General features: G+C 39.5%; 1 protein-coding gene across 6 annotated transcripts in view; it reads right to left on the bottom strand.

The window, feature by feature from the left end:
• The window catches only part of MTR (5-methyltetrahydrofolate-homocysteine methyltransferase), a 60057-nt gene that overhangs the window by 25916 nt on the left and 8711 nt on the right, over positions 1-25430 (bottom strand). The window contains exons 1-15 of one of the 6 annotated variants that reach the window (XR_011094636.1): positions 20157-20388; positions 15591-15802; positions 13580-13669; positions 12635-12704; positions 11517-11609; positions 11319-11425; positions 9984-10043; positions 9523-9617; positions 6086-6186; positions 5688-5749; positions 4836-4903; positions 3706-3782; positions 2505-2617; positions 1314-1454; positions 469-654 (exon numbers count right to left, since the gene is read on the bottom strand). Coding sequence is in view for 5 of the 6 variants with exons in the window: in XM_068676227.1 (XP_068532328.1) it covers positions 469-654; positions 1314-1454; positions 2505-2617; positions 3706-3782; positions 4836-4903; positions 5688-5749; positions 6086-6186; positions 9523-9617; positions 9984-10043; positions 11319-11425; positions 11517-11609; positions 12635-12704; positions 13580-13669; positions 15591-15802; positions 20157-20193 (1512 nt within the window). In the remaining variant the exon portion in view is untranslated. Of the gene's footprint in view, positions 1-468; positions 655-1313; positions 1455-2504; positions 2618-3705; positions 3783-4356; positions 4483-4835; positions 4904-5687; positions 5750-6085; positions 6187-9522; positions 9618-9983; positions 10044-11318; positions 11426-11516; positions 11610-12634; positions 12705-13579; positions 13670-15590; positions 15803-17596; positions 17755-19949; positions 20075-20156; positions 20389-25430 lie in introns of those variants that run through there. The other 5 variants (XM_068676227.1, XM_068676230.1, XM_068676229.1 and 2 more) reach the window with 5 other exon arrangements.

Genomic DNA, 25430 nt, shown 5'->3' with positions numbered 1-25430 from the left:
CTGAACATCATGAATGATGAAAAAGATCATATGCAATAATTTTGTATTAAAAACACCACTTCCACCACACATGTACTCGGAGTTTTGATTCAACTCTAACAATACTTTTGTTCCTCAACATTCCACCATCCTATGCAAAGTTTTAATATGCATTTTTTGAAAGAACTAAATGAATTCACAGAGGTTCCACTTGCATGCAAAACTGCTTCTGGACTAAAAAAATATCTTTTATCAAGGAGGAAATAGTTCAACATGTCTGAATAGCAAGAGAGACACTCTCTTGTGCTAGCAGAGCTATACTTGGAGCAGAACTTGAATTCCTCACACATGAGAGCAGAACAAGGAATGATTACATATCAGGGTCAAAACTATTGCTAAGACTATATATAGACCTCTTTAAATCACCTGTGCCAATGAAACAAAGCATTACACTCTAGAAGAAAATGATCTCCTTTAACAAATGCTCACCTGACCCACTTCATCAAAAGCCATGACAACCACAGCTGCTCCATACAACTTAATTTTCCTTGCTTTCTCCAGAAAGTCTTCTTCACCTTCCTTCAGACTGATGCTGTTTACAATGCATTTTCCTTGGCAACACTTCAAACCTGCCTCAATCACTGAAAAATTTGAGGAATCAATGCATAATGGCACCTGTAAAGAACAGAGAAGTGAGCAGAGGGATACATACAAGTTATGAGTTAAACATTCCACATGTTGCTTGCCCACTTGGACATAAAAATGCAAACAACATTTAGCATTATTTATGAATAAAAAGCTTTCAGATGTTTTTCTGTAGATTCACTTTGCTTTAAACTCAAAACCTAGAGCAAATTTAACTCAAAAGCTCCTATGGCAATTCCATTACATATCACAGAGACCTCTGTTTCTCCCCATACTATCTTGGATTTCTGGATGAGATGCTCACTTTCAGAGAATGTACTCTGCAGAACCATCTTTTAAAGACAGCCTATATCAACAGCAATTCTAAGTTTTGTCTTACTTAATACAGTTATGCACTGCCAATATACAGATATGGCTCATAACTGCTGCAAAAGGAACCTATATTCAGTTTTTCTAACCAATGAAAAAGAATAACAAAATTAGCTGAAATCAGTTACAGACTGTTAAAATCTCTGTTCCCTCCAACGGCCTTCTCTACTACAATACCTTTTCCCCATTAAGTAACATCTACATTTGCTTGTTAAGCATCTGAACTGGTTACTAAATAAATCAGTATCAAAATTTCTGAAAGGCAGTTTCCAACTCAATAAGGTGTTCCTTTTTGTGCTTTGGAAGGACTCAGTTACAACCTTTGCAATATCAGGTTCTGAAGAGATCAAGTTACAAAATCTGGTCATTGCGGCAGGACCATCCAGCATCCCATCATCCATATTGATGTCAAGAATCTGGGCCCCCATCTCCACTTGCATTTTGGCTACACTCAGGGCTTCCTAAAGAAGAGATTCAAAACAAACAAAAAAATCAGTCAGCAGAAAACATAGTCATTCTCACATAACATTTTACCTCTCCAAAATAACTGCGTAGCCCTACAAACCATCAAAATAAACACTTGAAAGTTCATAGGACAGTCCTTAAAAGCATATAGAAATGGTTCATGATGTATGGCAATGTACAAAAGTTGTTAGTACAGCACAACTGATAATTACTTTATTCACAAAAATATGACACCATAGATCTAGCATGACACTGATTTTTGACAGCTGGTCATACACATAAATAAAAGAGCTAAGATTTGCACAGTAACAAGGACTTGTGATTGCCATCATTACAGGAAAACAGTTTCTGTAATGGTATGAAATAAGGGTCTGGCGTCACAAGCTATGTACTTTTATAACAGAGTACTTTATTTTTGGAAGTTGTTTGGTATTTTTTCCAGCTGCAGAATAATCACCAAGTACTAAAAAACTAAAGCTTTCCCTCCAGACCAAGTAATTATTTAACACCCATATCTGCTCACTTTCTCTTTTTTGTCCCTCTGTCAACTGACAAGACAAAAAAAAAAGGTTTTAGTTGCTCATGGTTGCAAACAACCTGCCTCGCCTTTAAAGCTTTCTTTATTTGATAAGTCAATATAGGTCTTGCCTCATGACCTGCAAGTGTGGGTCCTCACAAAAGAGTCAGACTTCCTAACAAACAAAGGCTTTAATTTTGACTGCATCAACAGCAGAGTATGCTTCAGGACAGAATCTCAAGTAACTGAGAATCTCCTCCTAGATACAGCACAGATTAGGACAATTTCTAAACCACTATCCATTGTGTAACTTAATTTAAAATAAAAAGTCATGTTTCCTGTAACACCTATCAAAAAAGCCCTTGTGAAACTATTATTACACATTTATTAGGAGCTGTGAGAAAATAAGCTCTCTTTTTCTTACTCTTGTAGAATAGTGCTTTTTGCTAGCAAAACAAACTACTAACACAATGAAATGGAGCAATGAAAAAATAGCATTATCTGTTAAGATTATTGTTAAAAGGCATACTTCATAGTTGCCTGCCATGATGAGTTTAGCAAACTTCCTTGATCCTGCAACATTACAGCGTTCACCGATATTAACGAAGTTGGTATATGGCCCAATCCTGAATGGCTCCAGACCTTAAAAAGATTTTTTGAACATTTTTGTAAAAACAGAAAACAGAATAAAGCACTTTTAAAGTTGTGAAATAGAAGTCTCTATTACTTTATTACTCTACTTTAAGAATAGTGATTCTTCAGCACACCCAGTCGCTTGAGTAACTAGCAATGAGATGCAATGAAACAACTTCCAACACATGCCAAATGTTTTTATGCTTCCTCGGTAAAGGTCAATGATTGACCCAACTGGCAAAACATAACAACTAGATTTGTCCAACTAAAATGACACGAAGCTACAGTTCTCTACATATCTATGTGCAAGCACATACAAACCTTCTTCTCAATTTCCAACTATGTTATCTCATGACTACCACCACCAGAGAAAGAGCCCACTGACCTGACTAACAAACAAAGCATACCTGAGTTCTGAGAAACCAGCCAAGCAGGACCCTCAGGCAGCAGGCAACTCAGAGGCAAACGAACCTTATAGTAGAACAGAGTGGGCTACAGTATGAAATTATGAGTCAACCATGATTTAAATAGTGTATGCTAAACTGACTCGAGATAAGAAATACCAGCCAAAAAAGAAGGAACTGCTTTACTTGCAGACTTAAAGGAAGGCCTGATTTAATAACATACAGATCCAGACTTAGCTAAAACAAAAGATGATCTAGATCTAGATGTGTTTCTGGAACACTATACCAGTACAACTGTATCCACACCTGAGGTAACACAGGGCAGCTGTCTCAAAGCAGGTGAACAAACATCTCTTCCCAGCTCTGCCATCAATTGCAGTGAAATCACCTGATCCCTGTGCTTAACTCTCCCCCAGCGCAAAGTAAGGATAAAGATACTCAACCACTACAAAGTATTTGAGATTTGTTGAGTAAAATATGCTAGTTCTGTTATATTACACAAGATGTAAAAAAAGCGTTCCACTAATCCTTCAGCCAAACAAGATTTTGATAAACTTACACATTAATAAGCTTGCTGGATTCAGGTAGAACCAGAAACTCATAATACCATTCTGATCAGCAGAAAAGAGTAAATAAATTTATAAAAGAAGGCTGCGTGAGGTATAAAGCTCAACCTGTTACACTCTGTTTTACCTGATAGCAGCATATATCCTTCAGAGAGAGAAGGTGGAACACGAGGTTTACATGATCTCACAGCTTCAGCAATCTTCCTGTATTACAGAAAGAGCAAAGTAAAGAGGAAAGTTTTTGATCAAAATTAAATTACTCCGAACAAGATTCAAACGTAACATAGTAGACATACACCTACATAACGAATTTAGCCCCATAGCAGACAAGACTATTTAGCACTTTGAGTGGCCAAAACCAAAAACATATTCCTAGAAGACTGTAGCTATTTGCAGGAACATACACGAATGAAGACTTATCAAATAGCGAATGCAAGATATTACGTAAATGGGATACTCAATGGATATGAGTACCAGTCCTCAGCCACACTGACTTACCATATTCCTAATTACCAAGCTGTGCAATTGCTGTTTGCAGCAAAAGAAAAAAACAAAGAGCAAGCATTGTTCTTTGCTGAGATGCTCTTCTCAGATGCTGGAATGACTCACAATGTTCGTGAGCTATTATCTTTCTCTTTGCTCCACTCACGAGTGACACATACTGTCCTCTCTACACGCTCACATACCACCTCTCCCCAGTTTGTATCACAATGAAAATAAACCATAAGGGCCCCTTCTCTTTTAAGCCTAGGTAAAAAAGGAAATTTTTTCCACTGACCTACTTCTACTGAGAAAGTTGCAAAACACTCCTTCAGGCCAGGACTAACAACAGCTGTATAGTGTTCCCAGATCTCTTGCTTAGACATTCCCCGAATGCACCTCCATACTTCTCTTTCTTCTACCATCAAAGGAAACTTTAAGTTTTACCTTGTTGCTAAGATTGCCAGAAAAGGGAAAAATGCAAAGAGTAAGGAAGCAGAGATGGCAAGTCTACTCTATCCAATGGTAAATAGGGAGAAATACTTCTGAAACAAACAATTTTGACAATAAAACAGTATAGGCATAATCCTTGTTTGAACCAAGCCTCTACTTCAAGTTACACACAACTGTGAAAGCCGGGTTATTCTACTCCATATGTTGCTGCTATTTTTGTTCCATCTTTTCAGAAAACTTTAAGATAAACCATGGAATATCGCTCCACAAAAGCAGCATATAATTTCCTTCCCAGTGCACTCTAAGTTTTAGCTCATTAGGTACCTGATATGTGCTGGTGTAGTACCACAACAACCTCCAACTACGTTGACCAAACCATCCAGTGCAAAACTCTGTAAAAGGGAGGGAAATAAAGTATTTCATTTTTTTAATAAAGCCACCTGAAATATATATTCTCTGTATGGTTAACAATTCAGGGCATCACAAGAAAAATAGTTTAAGAAGCAAGTACTATTTCTTCTCTTTAGGATTTGTTTTGAGATGTGGATACTTACCTAAGGCTGATCGGCAATTCCAAAACCTCATTTCGGGAAACTACATTTGAAACTGGCCTATTTTATACTAAAGCCCTAGATGAAAACCTGGATGAGTATCAAAGACCAGTCATACTGTAGTATAAAAGGGAATTAGCATCCAGCAGACACTGTGTTCTTGCTGATACAATACAACACCAGCCACACAGTTCTGTCTTGTACAGATCAAGTAGCACTTGGAAGAACACCTTGCACTGGAACACCACCAGCTTCAGCCATTCTACACAAACAACTCTAAAATCCCAGGGTCATAAAAGCTGCTCAATTGTTTTATTTTATTTTTTTGGAACTATTTCCAAACAGGAAAATAACAATGTAAGAGTGTAAATTAGTAATATCCACAGATCAAGCTATAGAAAAGCTACCTAAGTGTAGGACATCAAAGTAATTAAGGTTTTCAGAGTTTCTTAAGTAGCTTTTCCTAACGTGGTAACTCAAAAGCACTATCATTGAACATAATGTCTAAAAACAATCCAAATGACATGTAAAGCCACCTCAGCAAAAGAAACACAGTACTGTAACACATACAAGCAATGAGTTCCTGTATATGTCATGTGACACATTCGCAAGAAATATTTCATACCTTTATGTGCTTGGCAGTCACTTCTGGAGTTTCATCATAACCACCAAAAGTATTAGGAAGACCTTGAAAAATAATTTTCCTTGTATTAAGATTTGTTAAAGCCCACAAGAAGAGTTAAATTACATGAAAGTCAAAAAGTAGCTACATTTGGAAGAGGACTACAATGCCTCATCACCTTTGCAATCATTACTCAATACATTATTAATTACGCAAGAGAACATTCTGGGTTCACTGTCACAGAACACCAGTCACTTTCAGCAGTTTATAAAATGCTTAATCTCATGTTCATGTAGCAATAACCACCTTTTCAAGGTAGTTCAGCTCTTATTTCTGATAAGATGGAATGGTTATTATATTTCTTCTGCCCATAAGCATAGGAATACGCACACACAACACACCTGCATTAGGGTAACAGATGACATAGGCTTCTGTACATTTTCCAATTGTTTCAATGAATGGTCGCATCTCAACTGCTCCTAAAGCACAATTTAAGCCGATGCTGTAAAATATTTTTTAAGTTATTTTCAGATTAAAAACATCAGACAAAATGACACACAAAAAACAGAAGAATCTTAGTGGTAGATAGATTAGTTAACTCCCACAGTTATCTGTAATACAATCAACCTGATCTCCCCTTTCTTTTATCACCATCAACAGAGCAAACCTGTGTTAAAGGATAACCCTCAGGGAGAAAAGTGCAAGGGGGACTGGACTGAATTGAATTGGGAGCAGAAAATTAAAATTTTGGTTCAAAATCCATGAGAAAATTCTGAAAAGCATTCTAAAAGCAACTGCAGCAACAACATAACTATTTCCTACATGCAAAAGAGAACACATGCAATGAGAATGACAGACTAAAAAGTAGCCTTGTTCTACAGGCAGAAGTAAGAAAAAGGTTAGAAGAGCAAGGATTACTTCAAGCCACTAACTCACAATTTTCATTAAAAATTATACATAAATAAGTCAACCTTGGAAGACACGGAACGCATTTCTCAAGACACCAAAAAGCAGCACTAAGTTTGGGCAACTGCTTTTGCTCAATGTATCATCTCACATCGTTCTTTTCAGTGGTGCCCAGCGGGAGGATGAGAAACAATGGCCACAAACGGAAGCATAGGAAGTTCCATCTGAATGTGAGAGGGCACTTTACTGTGAGGGTGACAGAGCACTGGCACAGGCTACCCAGAGAGGTTCTGGAGTCTCCTCCTTTGGAAATATTCAAAACCCGCCTGGATGTCATCCTGTGCAACGTGCACTGCTTGACCCTGCTTGGCAGGGGCATTGGACTAGGTGATCTTCAGAGGTCCCTTCCAACCTTGATCATTCTGTGATTAGTGACCTAGACAGTACTACAACAGAAGTCTTTCTGCATGAATAAACCTCTTACAATTTTACCACTATACAAGTTACAATCATGATTTCTTTCATTCAGCCACAGATAAGAAAAACGTAACTTCTACTTGAAATGTCTACACTGATTTTAAAAATGAAAATTTCCCTTCCACATAGCATATAGATGATCTTCCACATATGCCTCCTGATATCTCTGCACCATTCTAAAACACGTCTTAGGAACACTGCAAAACTGAAAAGGTGTTCGCAGTGCTGCTGGAAGATGTTAAAAAAAAAAAAAAAAAAAAAAAAAAAAGATACCCCAGAAAGAGGAACAGACATATTTCCCAACTAAGTGAGCCCAAGGCTGCCTCAGTGGTAGCTCAGGTAATGAAGTGCACACATGCCCACTCAGTTTTCCAGAGGTCAAAGCAATAAAGCCCTGCACAGGACTGGGGGCACAAAATCATTTTGACTTTTTCTGCCTCCAAGGAGCAGGCAGGGGCTTGATAACTTCACAGGTAATAGCAGTAAATATTTGCAGCCTGATTCACTTGTGGGACAGAATGGCAAATGTTTGAAATCTGAAGGGCTCACAGCATGATCCAAAACCAGGGCCTTGAGTACCATACAGTCACATTTCTGCAACAAACAATACAGAAATTCCTTCTTCCAACAGCATAAGTTTCTTTGGTCAGTTGTGGCCCTCAACCAGCCTGCCCGTATGCTGTGACTACTGCCATAATGTAATAACCAGCACAACCTCATCTTGAGCACTGCCTCCCTCCCTGTCTCATTTCTTCACATAAGTCATGCATCTGATCCTGTGAAAGCTGAGACTGCAGAGTGCCCCTGGGACCTGAGCAAACACAACACCAGGGCCCTGAACTCAAAATATGCCTTCTTAACACTACCACCATAGAAGTAATCACAGATCTGAAATAATGCAAAGGAAACCCATTCCATATCTGAGCATCCTTTGCAGAAAGCTGCTGCGCACACATCCTGCAGCATTTACTAGGTACAGTTGACATATTTCTCAGCTACTACCATCAACTGGACGCAGAGTGCAGATGTTTTAGGTGGGCCCAAAACCAAACTGATTTAAGGACAACACACCACCAAAACAAACAGCACATACAAAACCCTAATGGAAACCAGGGAATGAGTATAACATTATCCCTAGGATACCACTACTGATCAGCTTTTTCCTCAACCCTGAAGTCACTGTATACCAATCTGGCAACAGGAGCAATTAAATACAATCTGCTCCCACAACTAAGAGCCTTCTGCCACAGTGCTACGTAGTAGCCTTCGTGTACATGAGAAACAGGCCCTAAGCATTCAGACACATAAGATAGCTTTTATGAAATATGGTTTAATAAATTCTTAATTTCTGCTCCAGTGCCCTTCTCTCCTCTTCAGAGAGAAGAGAGTTACGAGCAAGCTTATCTGAGACAGACTCATGCCAAATACAGATCACTAGGCTGTAAGGCTGAGTGAAGGAGTCAACTACCACCCTGTTCCAAGAGGCTCCATATGTTACTTCTGGAGCACCGTCTGGTCTGGGAAAGTGGAGCCTCAAGGGCAGTCAGAAAAGCTGTGAATGCAGTCTTCTGCTTTTGTATTACTGAAATGACAGATTGCACATTTTCACCAGAATTTTGTTGTAAAAACAAACAATGGCTCATCACAATGTGCATGTTAGCATGCACGGCTAACTGTGTATTAAATATTTTAAGTTAAAATATTTTAGGAAAAACATATATATTTCCAGTGTTATTTTTGTGCGAAGAAACAACCTGAAAGAAGTGGTAAAGAGGGAAGAGGAAATAAGGAGGAAGTAGAAAAGGGCACAGAGACATAGAACAATAGAGGAATAGGGAATGGTATTCAAATTAACAGGCAAGACCTTGCACAATGACCAAAATCTGCTATAGTATGCATTTTCACATATCTTAATCTCATTTTTTTTCCTCCCTACTCTACAGAAAAGAACACAAGTAAACAGAGGCATCATGATCTCTCAAAATAACAACGCACATCTTTGAAAAAAAACACTCAGGAAACCTACGCAATTTGTAACAGCTCAGTAAAAAGAACACGGGGATGAAATCTTATTATTTGTTTGTTCAATTCACCCTGAAACATTTTGAGCTGACACTGCTTCCCTCTGAGAGATGTAAGCATACCAGGAATTAGGTCCTTGCAGAATCCGAGATAGTAAAAGATGTCAAACTACAGTTTCAGGTTTTTTTTAAAATGCTTTGTGATTTCAGGGCTATAGCAAACAAAACCCCAGAACTATTTTTATAGCTATGTTTTAAAAAACACATTTGGAAACATAATTTCTGCTAGGGGAACCATAACTGAACACATTAGCAATACATGTAACTAAACACAATCACAGTTAGTGTAACTTCCATTTTGCCATGAACAAGGGGTTAAAACAAAACAATCACATTCTACAAATTACTTACTAGAGAAAGATACATTTCCTTACCAAAGTGGCTTACTGTGGGAAACACTAATGACAAATGCCTCTCCTGTCTGGCCTGAGAGGGTGCGCCCACTCTTATCTACAATGGTTCCAGAAACCTAAATATTAAATGAACGTGGAGAAAGGAACAGAATTAAATTAACAGTAAAAGCAAGAATTTAAAGGCTGAACTACTAAAAATCAAAACAAACGTACACTCAAACTGTGGTACACTCAAAGCGATGAGACAAAACTCAAGCAGAGTTAGGCTTTAGTTTCGATAAGCTGAACACAGCTAAAGCTGATTTCATAAAGCTCTACACCTAAGCATTTCTCTACTCAAAATTGTGAAAAAAAATACTTTTCCAAAACATTGATTATTTTCATTTCAAGCTGAATTTCAAAAGGGCTTACTAAACTACCATCTCCATCGGGTTCACAATCTAGCTTAAGTATATGTAAAATATTAAATAATATATACTTACAAATATGGGTCGGGGAGCATATTCTTCCTCAAACAACTTGTGGAGTGCAAAAAGAGCTGCCTACAGAAGTTAAAAAAAAAAAAAAAAAAAAAAAAAACAGCAGTTTTGGGGAGTTCTTTTTTATCTGGGTTTATTTTTATTTATTTTTTACTTATTTTTATGGATGTTTATGCAAGTTGCTACCTCAAATTGCCTGCAAGATCTCACTACAGTCAAGATGTTTTCCTCTTACTTCTAATAGCTTCTAGATTTTCAAACGTGTTTTGGTAACAAATAGAAAAGTACCACCATGGGATAACCAAGTAAGACTTTTCTGAACTCCAAATCACATCAGCATGTACTTCTCCCTCCTGTCTGCCCCACAATCCCCATCCCAGACACAGTTATGTGTACTATACACGTTCACATCTCCTGCATCCGTCTAGACACACAGTGCAAAAAATTTTAACCACCACAAATTTTAACAGTAAGAACTGTTATCACAACCCTTGAAGGTCCTGAAAAATTCCTGCCTCCTTTGGGTAAGGATGTTGCATGTGAATATGAACTTTCCTCAGTACAACGTTAAGCCTATAAGATCCTAAAACAAAACTCCATGATGACTGATTAAATCTGCAAAGGATGAATCATTCCACCGCATGTGCTAATCAGCCTGTGGCAAAAGCTTGAAGAAATGTTATATGCAAATCCAGCCTGACTTTTCCACATAAAATTGCAAGACAGTTTTAAGTCCCCTAACAACTCCATCACTGCACTGAGCAATTTTGAGAAAAATAACAATGTTATCACAACCAGGTGAACTTTGGCATATTTCAATATTTTATGCCTCTTATTTTATCCTTCTAACCCTCTACTCCCAATTTTTCTTTTCTAAAGTTGATGACAAAGTGTTAGAGATCTCTCTAAATAAACACATTTTAACAGGACTGTCTCACAAGCCTTCCCACTCCCGCAATCAGATACACTGGACACTCCCTCCGGTGTGCACCACAAGCATCCTTTGGACAGACATGCTTACACTGAAAATTAAAAACATCAGATGCATTTGGAGATGTTTTGCAATACAGCAGAGCTTCTGGGAATAAGAGGACAGCTGGCACAGACAGCCAGAGAGATATTAACAGTAAACACTAAAAGGCAAAAGGAAAACTCTGGAAAAGGCTGTTCGATAATTCAAACCATTTCCTTACTTTCTGCGTGTTAGCTGTTGACTGAACAGTCTTTCCACATATTTAATAAGCAGTAGCTAGTATCTCTTTCAAATACAATGTTTAACTTGTTTAGGGTGGTATGCCAAATACTTATATAACTGATTTTTTTTTCTCGCAGTCTCACCTTGGCGTTGGCTGTATCAAATACGGTTTCTACTAACATGATATCAACTCCTCCATCCAACAGTCCTTTGGCTTGTTCTGTATAGGCTTCAACCAGTTCATCAAAAGCTATAAAACAGGAATGATATTAACTTCATGTGGAGCTCTCTCTTTCAATCTATCACCTAAGTTAAAGAACTTAATGGTTATCAATACTTACTTATGTTCCTGTAATCTGGTCTCTCCACAGAGGGTGACACAGAAAGTGTCCTGTTTGTTGGCCCCATGGATCCAGCAACATATCGCCTAATTCCTGTACCAACACGAGGTTGGGAGAAAAAAGAGGGAAAAAATATATACCTTACTTCCAGTTTTACAATGACAGACAGCTTGATGTAAAAAAAATAGCAAACAAAAACCTCCAATGACACCAAGACATGCATATCATTCAGGGATCAAGAGCTATCAAACTGTTCTCAAATTGGGAGTTTGATTACCACCTAAGATTACAGCACAGCTGACTTTTTTGTTTTAATTCTATACAACAAGATGTTCAATGCATACATATGAGACAGACAAACATCTATGAAAAAGGCAATTGCAAGCTATTAACTCAATTTTTGAAAATAACCTTTGCCTCTGACATCAGAAGCTTCACTCAATTACTTTAAATGCATAGCATGGAACTATCCTGGCATTTTTCTCTAAATAAAATTAATATTTCAAATCTTACATTTTTACTGCATATGATGAATCACAACAGTAAGGTGTTCAACTGGACAGAAGAACTGCTAGCTCTAAATACAGCTTAATATATTTGGTAATAATGTACAGAGGACTTTGCTTGTCTTTGAAAGACAGCAGTAGAAATGAGCCATAATCCTTTCACATGAAGCCCTGAAGGGCTAAACATTTAGAGGTGATGGTCAGAAACTAAGCACTTTCCAGTAGTTCTTAAAGTTGAACCAGTTATACTAGGAGTAATTGGTAATCCGCATTCACATACAATCAGCTGTCCTAATTCTGTAGTACAAAGAGTTGAACCTTACAAACCTAAGTAACTTGTAAACTGCTGCATTTTTCTTCTCTAAAACAGATTTGGAAGATGTCTATCAGTTGCAGCATAAAACACCCAGGCACAGGACGGATGCAGAATGTGCTAAGGACCAGATCCTCGGAACATGCTGAGATTATCATGATATGAACAGTGATACAACATTGTTACTATGCCTAAAATGAAGGGTTTCCCTATCTGTAAGCTATGTCCATGCCTCTGGTTAGCAACATTTCAAAGACTGTAGCACAACTGAACAAGAAATCAAAATAAAGACCGCTTACCTGTCTGAGCAGTTACATCATCTGCTGCTTTTCTAGCCACCTCTGCAGAGACTCTGTTTAATCGATATACCTAGAACAACACCAGAAAGTTACCAACAAACCCAGAGTTCAACACAGTGTAACACATCCTAAAAGAAACACAACACCTCCATTCTGAAGCCTGCAGTACACTCCGAAGGCTCCTAAGATGCACAAACACATACAAGTACTATTAGAAAGCCTCAAAAGGAACAGCTTTATACATCTCGGCAAAAGCATTACATGGCTGGTCTCATCCCACATATGCCTCAGCCTAAAGCTGCTAATCAGAACATTTAATTCTGTAAGGTACTAATTAAATCCTACTGAGTCAACAGAAGCTGGAGAACAGGACTTTGAGGATAAAATTAACCTACTTTTAAACTCACTTTTTATTCTAGTATTTATTCCAAGTATTTTCTTTCACAAACCCCTCAAATTTTCCAAACACCACACAGCACAGAATAGGTATGATAAATGCAAACTTGAAAGCAATTCTACATAACACCAGCACAATCCTACCCTGCTTGTGACAGACCTCCAGGCCATAAAGCCAACTACACAGACAGTAATGAGGACAAAAAAAAAAAAAAAAAAAAGCATTTCCTTTGTGGCTCTTGGTACATTGGAAGCACTGAAGCACAACAGAACTGAGAAGTTCTGTGAGTGTTCAGACAAAATCTAGGACAGACAATTATGGCCTGTGCTTCCATCAACAAGGGGTACGGCTGTCACACATAGCAAGCATAATTGTCTTCCTTCTATTGTCTGCTGCAACAGCAATGAGCTATGACCCTATCACCTGGCTTGAGAGACAGAATGCAGTAAATAAACAGTCTCAAAAGACCCTGTGACTAAGTTAATCTTGTCTGCTAAGACGGAAATCTTTAATAACTTTTTAATGTGTAAATAGTTTAGAATTCTTACCAAATGCTCAAGGCCATAGTCAGCTTGTGCAACTCTGGTGCTGCTGAAAGTGTTTGTTTCAATGATGTCAGCACCTGACAGCAAGTATTCCTGCAAGACATAACAGAGAAAAAAAGATCTCCAAGACCTCCAGAAATGAGATTTGGAGTGAAGACAAAGGCAACCCACTTATTTTGTCTTACTCGGTTGAAGAAAATGTCACAAATCATCTCCTAATTCAAAGCACATCAGGTTCGGAAGTCCTTACTCAAAGTTTAAGGCACAGGATCAAAGCAATAGAAGCGTTCCATACAACCACCTTCTAGAGTTTTAGTGTCAGCCACACTTTCTATTAACAGGTGACATTTATTGAGTTCCTTCTGTCACTGACTTCAGCACTTGAAGCACATCCCAGATCTTGACACAGGGACACGGTAGGGAGTTGTCCAATTGGATCAGCAAGCAAGGGCTGCTGTGGACAGACTCAGAATAAGGCAGGAGTTAAACAACAACAGAGATTACTAAACGTATATATTATAAAGGGAGCTGTATGGCACAAGAGCACACTAGGACAGAATGCAAGCTTAGAAGAATTATGCTTTGCACAGATCACATTTAAAGTTTAACTACTGGCCTAGATTCACAAAATAATCAAGTGTTCATCTCCAGTTTGGCTGTCTAATTTCCCACTGAAGTAAAGTGAAATCAATGCAAACTGAAATACTTTTGCATATTCTAGCCTGCATTTTATAACCTCTCTTGAGTGACACAAATATTATCCCTCCACACATTTGTGAAACACGCGCACATTTAAGGCATTAAAGAAGGTATACGGAAGTGGTTAGTGCCATTCTGAGTATTTGGCAGTCTTTATTTCAAAGCACTTAAAACTGGCCATTGTTGGACAGATGATAACAGGTTATCTCTGATTTGACTTAATGTATTCAATCTCAAGTCACATAACTATTAGTCCAATAATTCTGTAAAACTGAGCTGTTAAAACATCTTGTCAGATTAATAGTTCAAGCCCAGCAGCCTACACAAATTCCAAAGTTCACAATCACTACAGCTCAGTGGACAGTCTAGGGATTGCATTCCATCTACAAATATTTCTTCCTAAAATGCTTATAGGTGAAAGATGCTGATTTGTTTCAACTCGTCTTTCCTAAAATCCAGTTAGTTAAAATCCATCCATTAACTGATGGTTAGAATATAAATATAAAAATTTAGAGTACATATGAAGTTTTACAAAAGTAAGCCAATTATTAGTCTAAGCAATGAAATACAAATCTTTTAAATAAATGACCAGGAAAATAAAAAAACACATATGTAAGGCTTCAACTGAATATCAACAAGTAGCAGTCTATTCTACTAATGTTCCCATTTTTACAGTTAAAACCTAGAAATATCTGGAACGCAATAACTAAAAGGTTTAAGTTTTGTTTTGCAAGATTTTGTTTATTTTTACATCTAATTGAAGTTATGAAAACAATAAAATCTGTTTACAAACTCCTCATGATCAACCCTAAACTGTTTTATTCTCTGGGCCACACATCAATGTTCTAGGGAATAAAACACAGAAGCATATATACTCATTAGGAAACATACTCATTCCCTAAGGGAAGGCAGCCTTCAGGCTGCCACATTTAACAGCTCTTCAATACGCAATTATAGAAACACACACCTAGAATTCAGATTTGTCCTACTTAGATGCATTGTAACTATTGGCTAAGGATGAAAAAAAGAATAAGGAAATAAGTCAGAATCTACAATTAATAGAAATGCAATGGGACATGTATCAAAAAGGAAATTAAAAGAACACTGCCTGGAAGACATCAGAAACAAAGACATGAATGCTGTGCTTACGGAACCAGAACAGTCAAGTCTGTTCATTCTTATTCGCATGGCTACCTAGCATTTGCTTTCCTATCCCCAAAAGACTCAGGAGAGCCAATAGTGCATGGAATAGAAGAGGGGAGCACAAAGACCAAATTCTCCTTCCTTTTGTCAAGAGACAGGCAGAACCACCTACCTTGTGTATGTCACAGATTATATCAGGCTGAGTTATGCTGAGAAGGTCGTTATTGCCTTTCAGAGGCTTGGAATGGTCTTTAAATTCATGCCCTCGGAAATCTTCTTCTGACAGGGCATGTTGCTGGATCATGGTACCCATGCCTCCATCCAAAATCATTATCCGCTCCTGCAGAACTGATTCAATTTCATCCTCCATGCTTTTCTGGGTATCTGCCATTAGAAAATAAACCCAATATTTAAGCAGCTTTGAAATTCTCCGTCTATACACTTGAGCAAGCTGAGATCTTCCTATTTAAGAAACAGAATAAAGTAACTAATCCTCTACTTAAATCAAACAGTAATTGGTTTACTTCACCTAGAGCTCCAACCACATAATGTCAGGTAACAGCTGCACCTGTCTAAATAGAACTAGACACAATTGGTCCTCTACCTAAGTAGTCACCTGCAGAAACAACAGTATCAGAAGGTCACAAGGACATACACAAAGCTCCTTATATGAACTACTTTCCAGCACTAACAAGTGTGATAATTTCCACTACAGTGACATATAAACAACGATGCAGAACCGCCTCTTGGTACCAGACACGGTACTGCAAGTGGTACCCAAGTGCCAACCAGAAACTAGGGAACTCCATTTGCAAAAATCCTACTTTAATGACTTAATAAAGCAGAAGCAGACTGCTTTATAAACACACTGTGCACACAGCAATGATATGTAAAGAAATAAATCGAGCAAGCAAACTCAATTCTTCAGCTGAGTCACAAGTTCACTAAACAGCAATAGAACCTCTTCCTAGTTTTAGGATAGTAAATAATGATTTTGCACTTCTGCTAGTGACCAAATGCCAAGATACACCGCCAGGTAAGAGCCAGGCACTACTCCCTTTTGTACAAACGCAGCAAGATCTGCTCTGCAGCAACGCCAGAATAAAACTTACCTGGCAAATCACATGCTGATTATAAGATACCAGACAGGACATGTCTAACAATGACTGAAGTAGAAAACAATAGAAATTCCAGAGGTATTTTTAGTAACAAAGATGCAGTATTCTAGTGCCTTAAGATCTAAATGAAAGCCCAACCCAAACAGAAAACAAAAATCCAAAACCATAATCCAAGATATTAAATGATAAAAGCCAACATATCTCCCTCTTGGAAAAGCAAGAGTACATAATCCTACATTTCCTCTTTAGACTGCATACACAATCATCTCTGACATATTAATATGAACATAGCAAGATAATTAAATACCTCCTCTTTTATCAAAACACCTGTCTACAAGAGTGGACCTCCAGTAATCTTTCTACAAGCATGCAGATGAGTGAGGTGGTATTCTTCATTTACCTTCAACTCAGCTAGTGCTTGCTCCCTGAGTAAATACCCGTTTTGCATTTTGGTTATGCACTATTATTGTTAAAAAAAAAAAAATGAAGCACAAAAATGAACTTAAAAATCATTACAATTTACAGACAAAAGTATTTAATTATCATTGGGAACTTCTTATCTGATTTGACTTTTTGTTTCTGCATTCTTGCCATGCCATGCAACTTGTTTTGACATCGTTATTATTAAAAAATAAAAATAAAAATAAAAATAAAAATAAAAATAAAAATAAAAATAAAAATAAAAATAAAAATAAAAATAAAAATAATGCTGTAGAGAAGATGAGGCCTAGGGTAAGGCGGTCAGGTATTACAAAGTTGTATTTATACCAACACTCTGGAAGAACAGCTCTCAATCAGATTTAGCCTTCCAAACAAAAGAAGCCAAATAAAATTTCTAAATAAATTTTGCTCCACAACAAGTATGAAGCATTTGAAGGGAGATTAAAATAAAAAGGAAGAAAGTTGCCCTCATTTCAAGTTGAGGGCTTTAGCATCAACAGGAAGGCTCAGCGGGTTCTTATACAAGAGCCTTAAACCTCCTCGTATTAAACCATCAAATTATTCACGAAAATAAAACCAATCCTTGAGCTAAAGCTTTTCAAAAGACCCAAATGCTAACCTTAAAGCATGCCTGCTCTGCGGACTGGCGTGAAGCGTAACTCACAGGCTTTGAGCACACACACAGGCGAGAGCTGGCTCTAGCTCTAACGCAGCCCCGAGGTCACCACGTGGCACGGAGATCACCACAGCCAAGCCAGCAGCATCCTCTCACTACCACTCCTGCTTCCCTCAGGCTCGTGACCCTTCTATTTACTCACTTTTCGCCCATGCTCACATCCGCACCCGGAAGCAAACATTCACTTACAGCCATCTGCTTGGTGTTAAACTCTGCACCTTAGGCAGCCTGCCTTGCTTTCTCTCCAGCTCACCTACTGGACGGGTGTCACCTCAAGGTCCCGTCCCACCCACAGCCACGCAGCAGGTTTCTGCCTAACCTCCGCTCCCGAGGCCGCGGTGAGCCGTATCCTGAAGCAGCTTTCAGAATCTGTCCTTCTTCAGCAGCACCTTGGTGAGGCTGCAGGAAATGGGGTGGGAATCATAAAGGTAGCTGCTAGTACCAGAAGCAGACTGCTTTACAAGCACACTGTGCATCTCCATGTCCACCAAAATCCTTTTTCCTCATCCTTGCTAAGGGTAGCACATGACTCTTCTTCCATGAGGAAGCCTACACCACTTTAAGGTATGCCCTGCCACACTGTCGATGCCGTTTTCAAGTTGGAAATAAAGACTGTAGACATGTCCAGAGAACTCAGAAATCGGGCAGGCTCCATTCATAAAGCCATGCTAGAAGGCAATGAACTCTGTCCCTTGGAGAAAAGCAAGGCTGGGGACTGGGAGTCTGCAGTGCCAAACCAAGTACTGCCTTTCCCAGTCCACATTCGACTCCCTTAACTTCCATCTCCAGAAGAAGCAGGATGCAAGAGTTTGCTACATAAAAAAAAAATGTTTGAAGAAATCCCTCAGCAGAGGAAATTAGGCCAGCTTTTTTTTTTTCTTCTGTTTACAAACTCTGTTCCTACCTCAACTTTTTATCAACAAAAGTTGATAAAAAAAAATAATTCATAAAGATCACTGGTGAGCCTTGGGAAACCAGGTTCCTCCTCCATTCAGATGAGTCCAGGAGAAAAATCATCTCCATAGCTCTAACAGAAATAGCAGCAATGCAACAGTGGTTAACAGGGCCCAGGACAAATTAATTTTACACTCTACTGAAACAAAATATAGAAGATACAGAGCTCTTGGGCTGGGACTAGCTTAGCAGATCACACTAAGGCAGAACAAAAGTGAACCCTTTTCGAAAGGGAACGCAGAATTAAAAAAAAAAATCCTAATATCCTAATCCTTCTTCACTTCCCCAAAGTAAATGCTCTGGATTGAGATCATATGAGCAGGGGTATTACTAGCTGAGGAATAAGATCACCTAAAACAAGTTCTAACATTTCTAAATGTTACAAGTAACTTGGCCCAGCACTCAAGATGCCCCTCTGTACAGCTGTCCAGCCTTACAGCCATTCAAAAACCATAAACTCTACCATTTTCACTGTGGCAGCTCAACAGCTCAGAGGATGAAAACAAAAAGTATATCCATCTCCTTTTCCCAATCCAACCCACATACAACCGTTAATGCATATAACAAGGGATAAACACGTGATCTCCTTCCCATACGAAACAGGACTTCAAAGCTTGCAATTTGATTTAAAAAAAAAGTTTTCTGATGCTTGCATGCATTCTCAGGTTTATTTATTTATTTATTTTATTATTTTTATTTACGCGCTTCTGTTAAAAGTTTATTAGTACAAAATCATCTGGTCATATGAGGCCCTGGAAAGGAATAAAGGATTACAAACTGCTTCCAAAGCCTTTAATAAAGGATCAATCAAGCTTCAACAGTATTACACGCTGTATTTCACCACGTGCTTGTGAAAGAACACAAAATGAGGCATGACAAGGAGCGACTGGCACTCAAAGCAGCCCACTTGCTGGGCTGGGCAGGCTCTGCCCCTCGCAGCAAGGGGGCCACTCCTCCTCGCACATGGCAGCCCAGCTCGGCAGCCTTGCCTGGCTCCAGCTGCAGGCACAACTTCCTCCATCACTCAGAAAAAAAAGAAATAGCGGGCAGTATGAAATCAAGCAGGCGTAGCAGCAGCTATACAGGATGCTCCTGCTATCAACCTGTCAGAGACAGCTGGTGATAGCCGTGTAATTTCTTGCTGTTTAATTAAACCTCGTGCGGCTGGGTGCTGCCTGGCAGCATGAGGAGTTTCAGGAAGCACAGCAACAGGCGGGCCCTGGGCAGCTCCCCGCCACGCTGCGTTACCCTGCGGGTCCCAACAGAGCGGTACTGCACCTCAGGGACCGCGCTGCCCCTTCCCGTACGTTCTGCGGTGTCGCGTCTCTTCAAGACCACTCACCCACGCCTCCCGCAGCTGAACGCTTTGATAACTGATAACGTGGCCGCCGAAACGCAGCCCAGCCCCAGGAGCAGCGTGCTCGGGCTCTGCGGCATGCCCTGCTGCTGAGCGGGCCGGGGGGAAGCCCCCACCCACCTCGCCGCCACCGCTCCCCTCCCTCCTCCTCATCCTCCTCCCCCCCCCCGCCCCGCCGCTCGCTGCCGTTACCCGGCGGCTCCGCGCCCGCCTGCCTGGGAGGCGCCATCTTGCCTCGGGGGCGGCCCCGCCGCCGCCCGGCGTCACCCCCCTGCTGCGCCAGCCCCGCCCCGAGCGGCCGCGGGAGCGCGCGGCGCCGCCGTTATGGCCGTTGTGTTCGGCAGACGGTCCGACGCCGGCCATGGCGTGAGAGTCACAGTGCAAAAGAATCACAGAACCGTGAGGGTTGGGAACGACCTCCGAGAGCATCTGGTCCAACCATCGCCCTGCTGCCAATCCCACCCCACTAACCATGTCCCTAAGCACCACATCCAACTTTTCCTTGAACACCCCCAGGGACGGTGACTCCACCACCTCCCTGTGCAACCCGTCCCAGTGCCTGACTGCTCTTTCTGAGCAGAAATGTCTCCTCATTGCCAACCTGAACCTCCCCTGGCACAACTCGAGGCCATTCCCTCTAGTCCTATCACTAGTTACCTGTGAGAAGAGGCCGGCCCCCAGCTCCTCACACCTTCCTTTCAGGCAGTTGCACAGAGCAATACGACCTCCCCTGAGCCTCCTCCAGACTAAACAAGCCCAGTTCCCTCAGCCACTCCTCACAGGACTTCAGATACTATGTGAAGACGCACAGGACACTTAATTCTGTGTTACTGGAAATAACTGAATTTGCTTCCCTCCTTCAGGCATCTGAGCCTTAGTTGCATGTAATAATTTTGAAGCCTTTTATTAGCTGAGAGTATGTTGCTAAGCGTGCCATACTTACAATGGACCCTGCATTTTCACTGGAAATTTTAAGGGAACTCAAATTTAATTAAGAGCCATTACTGTAGATGAATTCTCTAGGCTAAATGTTTACTCTTGAATTTTGTTTTGAGACAGAAAAGTAGTTGGTTACAACCCCTTTGAGTCCACTGCGATCTAGAAACCTATAATCAACTCACTTCAGCTGATACTGATGCAAGTATATATAAAAATGTATTTTATGATTAAATAATATGTCTAATTCAGCTTCAGAAGAAATACAGCCTACGAATCAACCAGAGTAATCCAACTTCTGTTGCAGAGGCCGTGCTCTGGTTTTGAATGCAAGATGTCAGTGGAGAGCAGAGCTGGCCTCTTGGCACACTGTTCCAGTGGTCAGCACAAGCTCTTGCTGCAAAAATATTTCCCAAAATTCCAGTATATGTTGTTAATGATCTGGAAACTTACACACTTTGAAAGCCTAACATGAAAGGCAGAATACACTAAACATATGCAAAAGTCATTTAGTCCTAGAGACTGGTTAATTTTATCACTTTAACACCGAATTTGCATGTATTTTAGAGATGGGCAACATTTTAAGAACCATTCGTTAAGGGATATCAGTGCTGTGCATTTCCTTTTCAACTTTCTACAACTTCCAGCCTTTTTATCATGCCGTACAAAGCTATGAATGTTTTTCTCTGGCAACAATTCAGGTTAAAAAGCTCACTGTCTCCACAGTTGCTTTGTGGCGACAGATCTTTGCACCACAGATCAGCACGTCCTTGCGTGTGCTGATGCAGTTGTTTGTGTAACTGCGCTGCAAAGTAGGTCAGTGGAAAAAAAGAAGCTGAAGGTTTGAAGGTGCTTCTGAAAAGGATCATTTCACATTATCCCGTTTACTCTGCAGATTCACAACCAGTTGGAGCCAGTTGGACAGTGCTCTGCTGTGAAGAGGTGGTCCCAAATTCCACCCTGCTCCATCCTCATATTTCCGTCCCTGTTCCTGTGCAGGCTCTAGCCCTCACCCAGAATTCTTCCTTAAAGGTCATTTTTCAGTGAAAACAGTTCTCTTAAAGGTCATTTTTCAGTGAAAACAGTTCTCTGGTCCAATTTGTCTGCAGCTGTATGGCCTCCAGAGCTGATGTAAGGTCAGTAGCAGGAAGAGAGGGCAGCAGCACCACAGCCTCAGATTGTTTTTAATTTGTTTTCGAAGCCTGAGCAACACAGACAACTGAGCGAACACAACCAAGGCAAGATATTCTCCAGAGGCTTGAGGGAAGAGCAGTGAGTGGCCAAGGGCAGTGATTACCGAGCCAGATTGCCCAACAAAGGACCAGTAACAAGGAACTTTAGCCTTAATATGATTCGCAGCATTTGTTACGATATTTCGTGTCCCTTTTCTCAGCTTTATTTCAATGATTACTGTACGCACCAGTGTGAAGTACCTGCATGTGTCTGTATCTGCACACCTGCAGTTACAAAGATTTTTCTCAGCTGTTTCTCTGAGAAGTTCTAATATGCAGTGTGTTTGCAGGAAACCTTCAAAAACTTGCAGTAAGAATGCTCTTAAGCTTGAAGAGTGCTTTTCCTTTGTCTTATGGAGTGTTCTTATTTTGTTGAATTAGGCTGTCAAAATACTGTTCCCTTTCTTACATTGAGAGTAACACCAAGAGTAATTTAGTCACTGGAATGATGGCATAAAGGAGAGGAGAACATCAAGGTGCAATCATTCCCATGTCTGAGAAACCTCGCATCCTATTCCAGTACATTCTTTTTGGGAGCTGGCCAGGAGCTCTGTGGGTGGTCAAATGAAACCTAAATTCTGTGTCTTCTTCTGAATTTATTGAGACTTGTAGTATTTGGTGGTAACCTATACACTGGTTTAGGAAGCTGCTTGTTCACTGGATGTGATCTAAGGAGTGCAGGAGCAACCATAATCCTAGCCATTATGTTCATTTTGCAAATTTAAGGATAGCAAAAACTAGATGTAACATTAAATGTTTGGTTTATAAAAGTGCTTAAGTTCTCAAATATTTTATCTCAAGTCAGTTCTACACCAAAGCCCTAGTTTGCCTGATTTATTGGGATAAACTTTCAGCGTATAAATACAAAATACAGTGTATGTCCTCCAAAAATAGCATGCTACTGTAAAGTAAGCGACTTCTATGGATAGTCTGTAGAATACTTTTTTTCAAATGGGGAAACATTGTCACGTGCGTAGTGGTCACGTAGAAAATCCAGGTAATGAATAAGACTCAAATACAACAGCATAATACATAAAAATACATAACAGTTAGAACAGTTTGAGAGGTTGATGTATTTTGACAATCAGTAAGATTCATAAATCATCAGAGAAAAAATTTTGAAGCCATAGGTCAGGGTCCTAGAGCAAGTAGTAACATCATATAATCACGGCCTTTGTAGTGTCTTCTGAGAGTATGCTGATACCTGAAACATCACTTTTCCAGTCTGGCAAGTACATTCAAAATCTCCTTCATGTTACCTGTATTAAAAAGCCAAAATACTCTCCTAGCCATCCCAGCACCTATCTGCATGAAAGGAAATATTTTCACACATATCAATGATTAACTAAATGGAAAAGACTTGAAGTTACAATTACAAAGTTGTATTGCATCATGGCTTTTCACAAAAATTGCTTCCTATGCCATCTTGACACCAACAGTAGAAAAAAGGTAACGCTGTTGGGAGGTAGCACTCTTTAAGCATCTGTTTCGCACACAGTATCATACATGCAAGCATCTGTCAGCGTGCTGAGCATCCTGGTTTCTCACAGTTGTTAGAAGTAGTACTTCAATGAAGCTAACATCTTCCTGATTGCAACAGGATTGAGCTCAAAATTCAATATCCCTACCAAAATCCTTTATATTCTTATACTATTCTTATATTCTTTATTATTATTCTTATATTCTTTATATTCTTATTCTTATATTCTTATATAGATATACATGTATCCTTAGTAAAAATAAAATCTTTAAGTCAGGTCAAGTTTTGGTATTTCCAGTATACTTGAAGGTATTTTCAAATTACCATTTTCCCAACCTCATCCTGCACACAGCTAAACTCTTACTGATCTTTTAGAAACAAGCAGTGTTTGAAACAAAGCTTTTTTTTTTTTTTTTTTCCTCCAGTGCCAAGGATCTGATTCACCAGTTTGTTATTCTACTTACGCACAGGTTTTCAAATTTTATACTTACCTTCTGTGTTGGTAAGATCAAACACTGATTCTCAGCATGCTCTTTTAGCATTTGAGCATGTATTTTAGATACCTCTATAATATTCATTAAAAAATATGCCTTTCATTCCTACATTATCTGCCTTTATTCCTATGACCTGTAGCTCCAATGAGCTATTCACATAATTAATTCTCATTTTAAAAAGTGGGATTATTTCTGTTAATAAAGAACAGTCATGCTTCACAGGATTATATCCAAGTGAAGCATTCAAACCAACATACAGAATTCAGAAAGCAAAAACAGCTTAATCTGATTTCAGAGCACAGCTCTTGGCACTCTGTTCTGTAAAGTTACTTAAGACTTTTGCTATTTTGCTGCTGCTGGATTTGTGCCCTATTTTGGATGACTAAGTTACACTAGAGTTGTTTTTTATTTTTGGAATCTCCTCTGTGCTCAATAATTACAATTTCAATTTAATAATTAATTTCCTAGTCCCCACAACTTAGTGACTTTAGTGGCCCAAATAGAAATGATTTGCTGCATTTAGGTCAAGTTCTGATGTTAACATTCCTACTGCAAGATCAAAATATTACCAGAAATGAAAAGAAAGCCGATTGTATCAAGACCAATTCTGTGCACACTACAAATGCCTATTAAATTTACACAGTTTAGAGGAATATCAACACATTTGTTCTGCTTACCATAGGACAGATTTTGGACTTCACTACTTTAAGAAAAGCGCAAAGTCTCTATCACTCTGAAGACACTAGCATTCTGAATTGAATTGAATATAATCTTTTACATCTCTTTACAGAATCTGAGTTGATCAGGATGTATATAAATGCCTAAAAGGGCTGAAATGGAGGCATGAAGAGAACTGGGAATTTAATAGGGGTGTAGCCTTACAGATTTTCCATGCTGCTGCGCAAAGCTGTGTTGACTGCTTTCAACTTGGTACAGGTTTCATATGATTATGAAATTTTGCAGCTATCTTAAAAGCTTCAGTATGCACCTTTCAGACATCCACATCAGGTCAATAGAAGAGAGAGACAGAACCACTGCAGGCTTACCAGCTGCCTCTTGCCAGCATGAAGGATGGCGGGAAAGGGCCAGCGTGTACTTCGGGTCACATGCAACTAGATGCGTCACCTGCTGATCATTGAGCTTGGAGAGTTAGAAAGCATTTTGCTGTGGATGAGTGTGAGATTCTCAGCTTCTTTTTCCCCATTAGCATGGCCTGGCGAAGTCAGAACTGCACTGGCCCTGCCCAGTGCAGGATGAGACTTGCCCTGGATCGTTCTGGGCTGCTTATGGAAATGGGTTTCTGAAGGTAACTGCTGTTCCCTTA

Source organism: Anas acuta, chromosome 3, assembly GCF_963932015.1.
Source record: "Anas acuta chromosome 3, bAnaAcu1.1, whole genome shotgun sequence".
Lineage (NCBI taxonomy): Eukaryota > Metazoa > Chordata > Aves > Anseriformes > Anatidae > Anas > Anas acuta.
The sequence above is the reverse complement of the archived record's forward strand: the minus strand, read 5'-3'. Positions and strand labels throughout refer to the sequence as shown.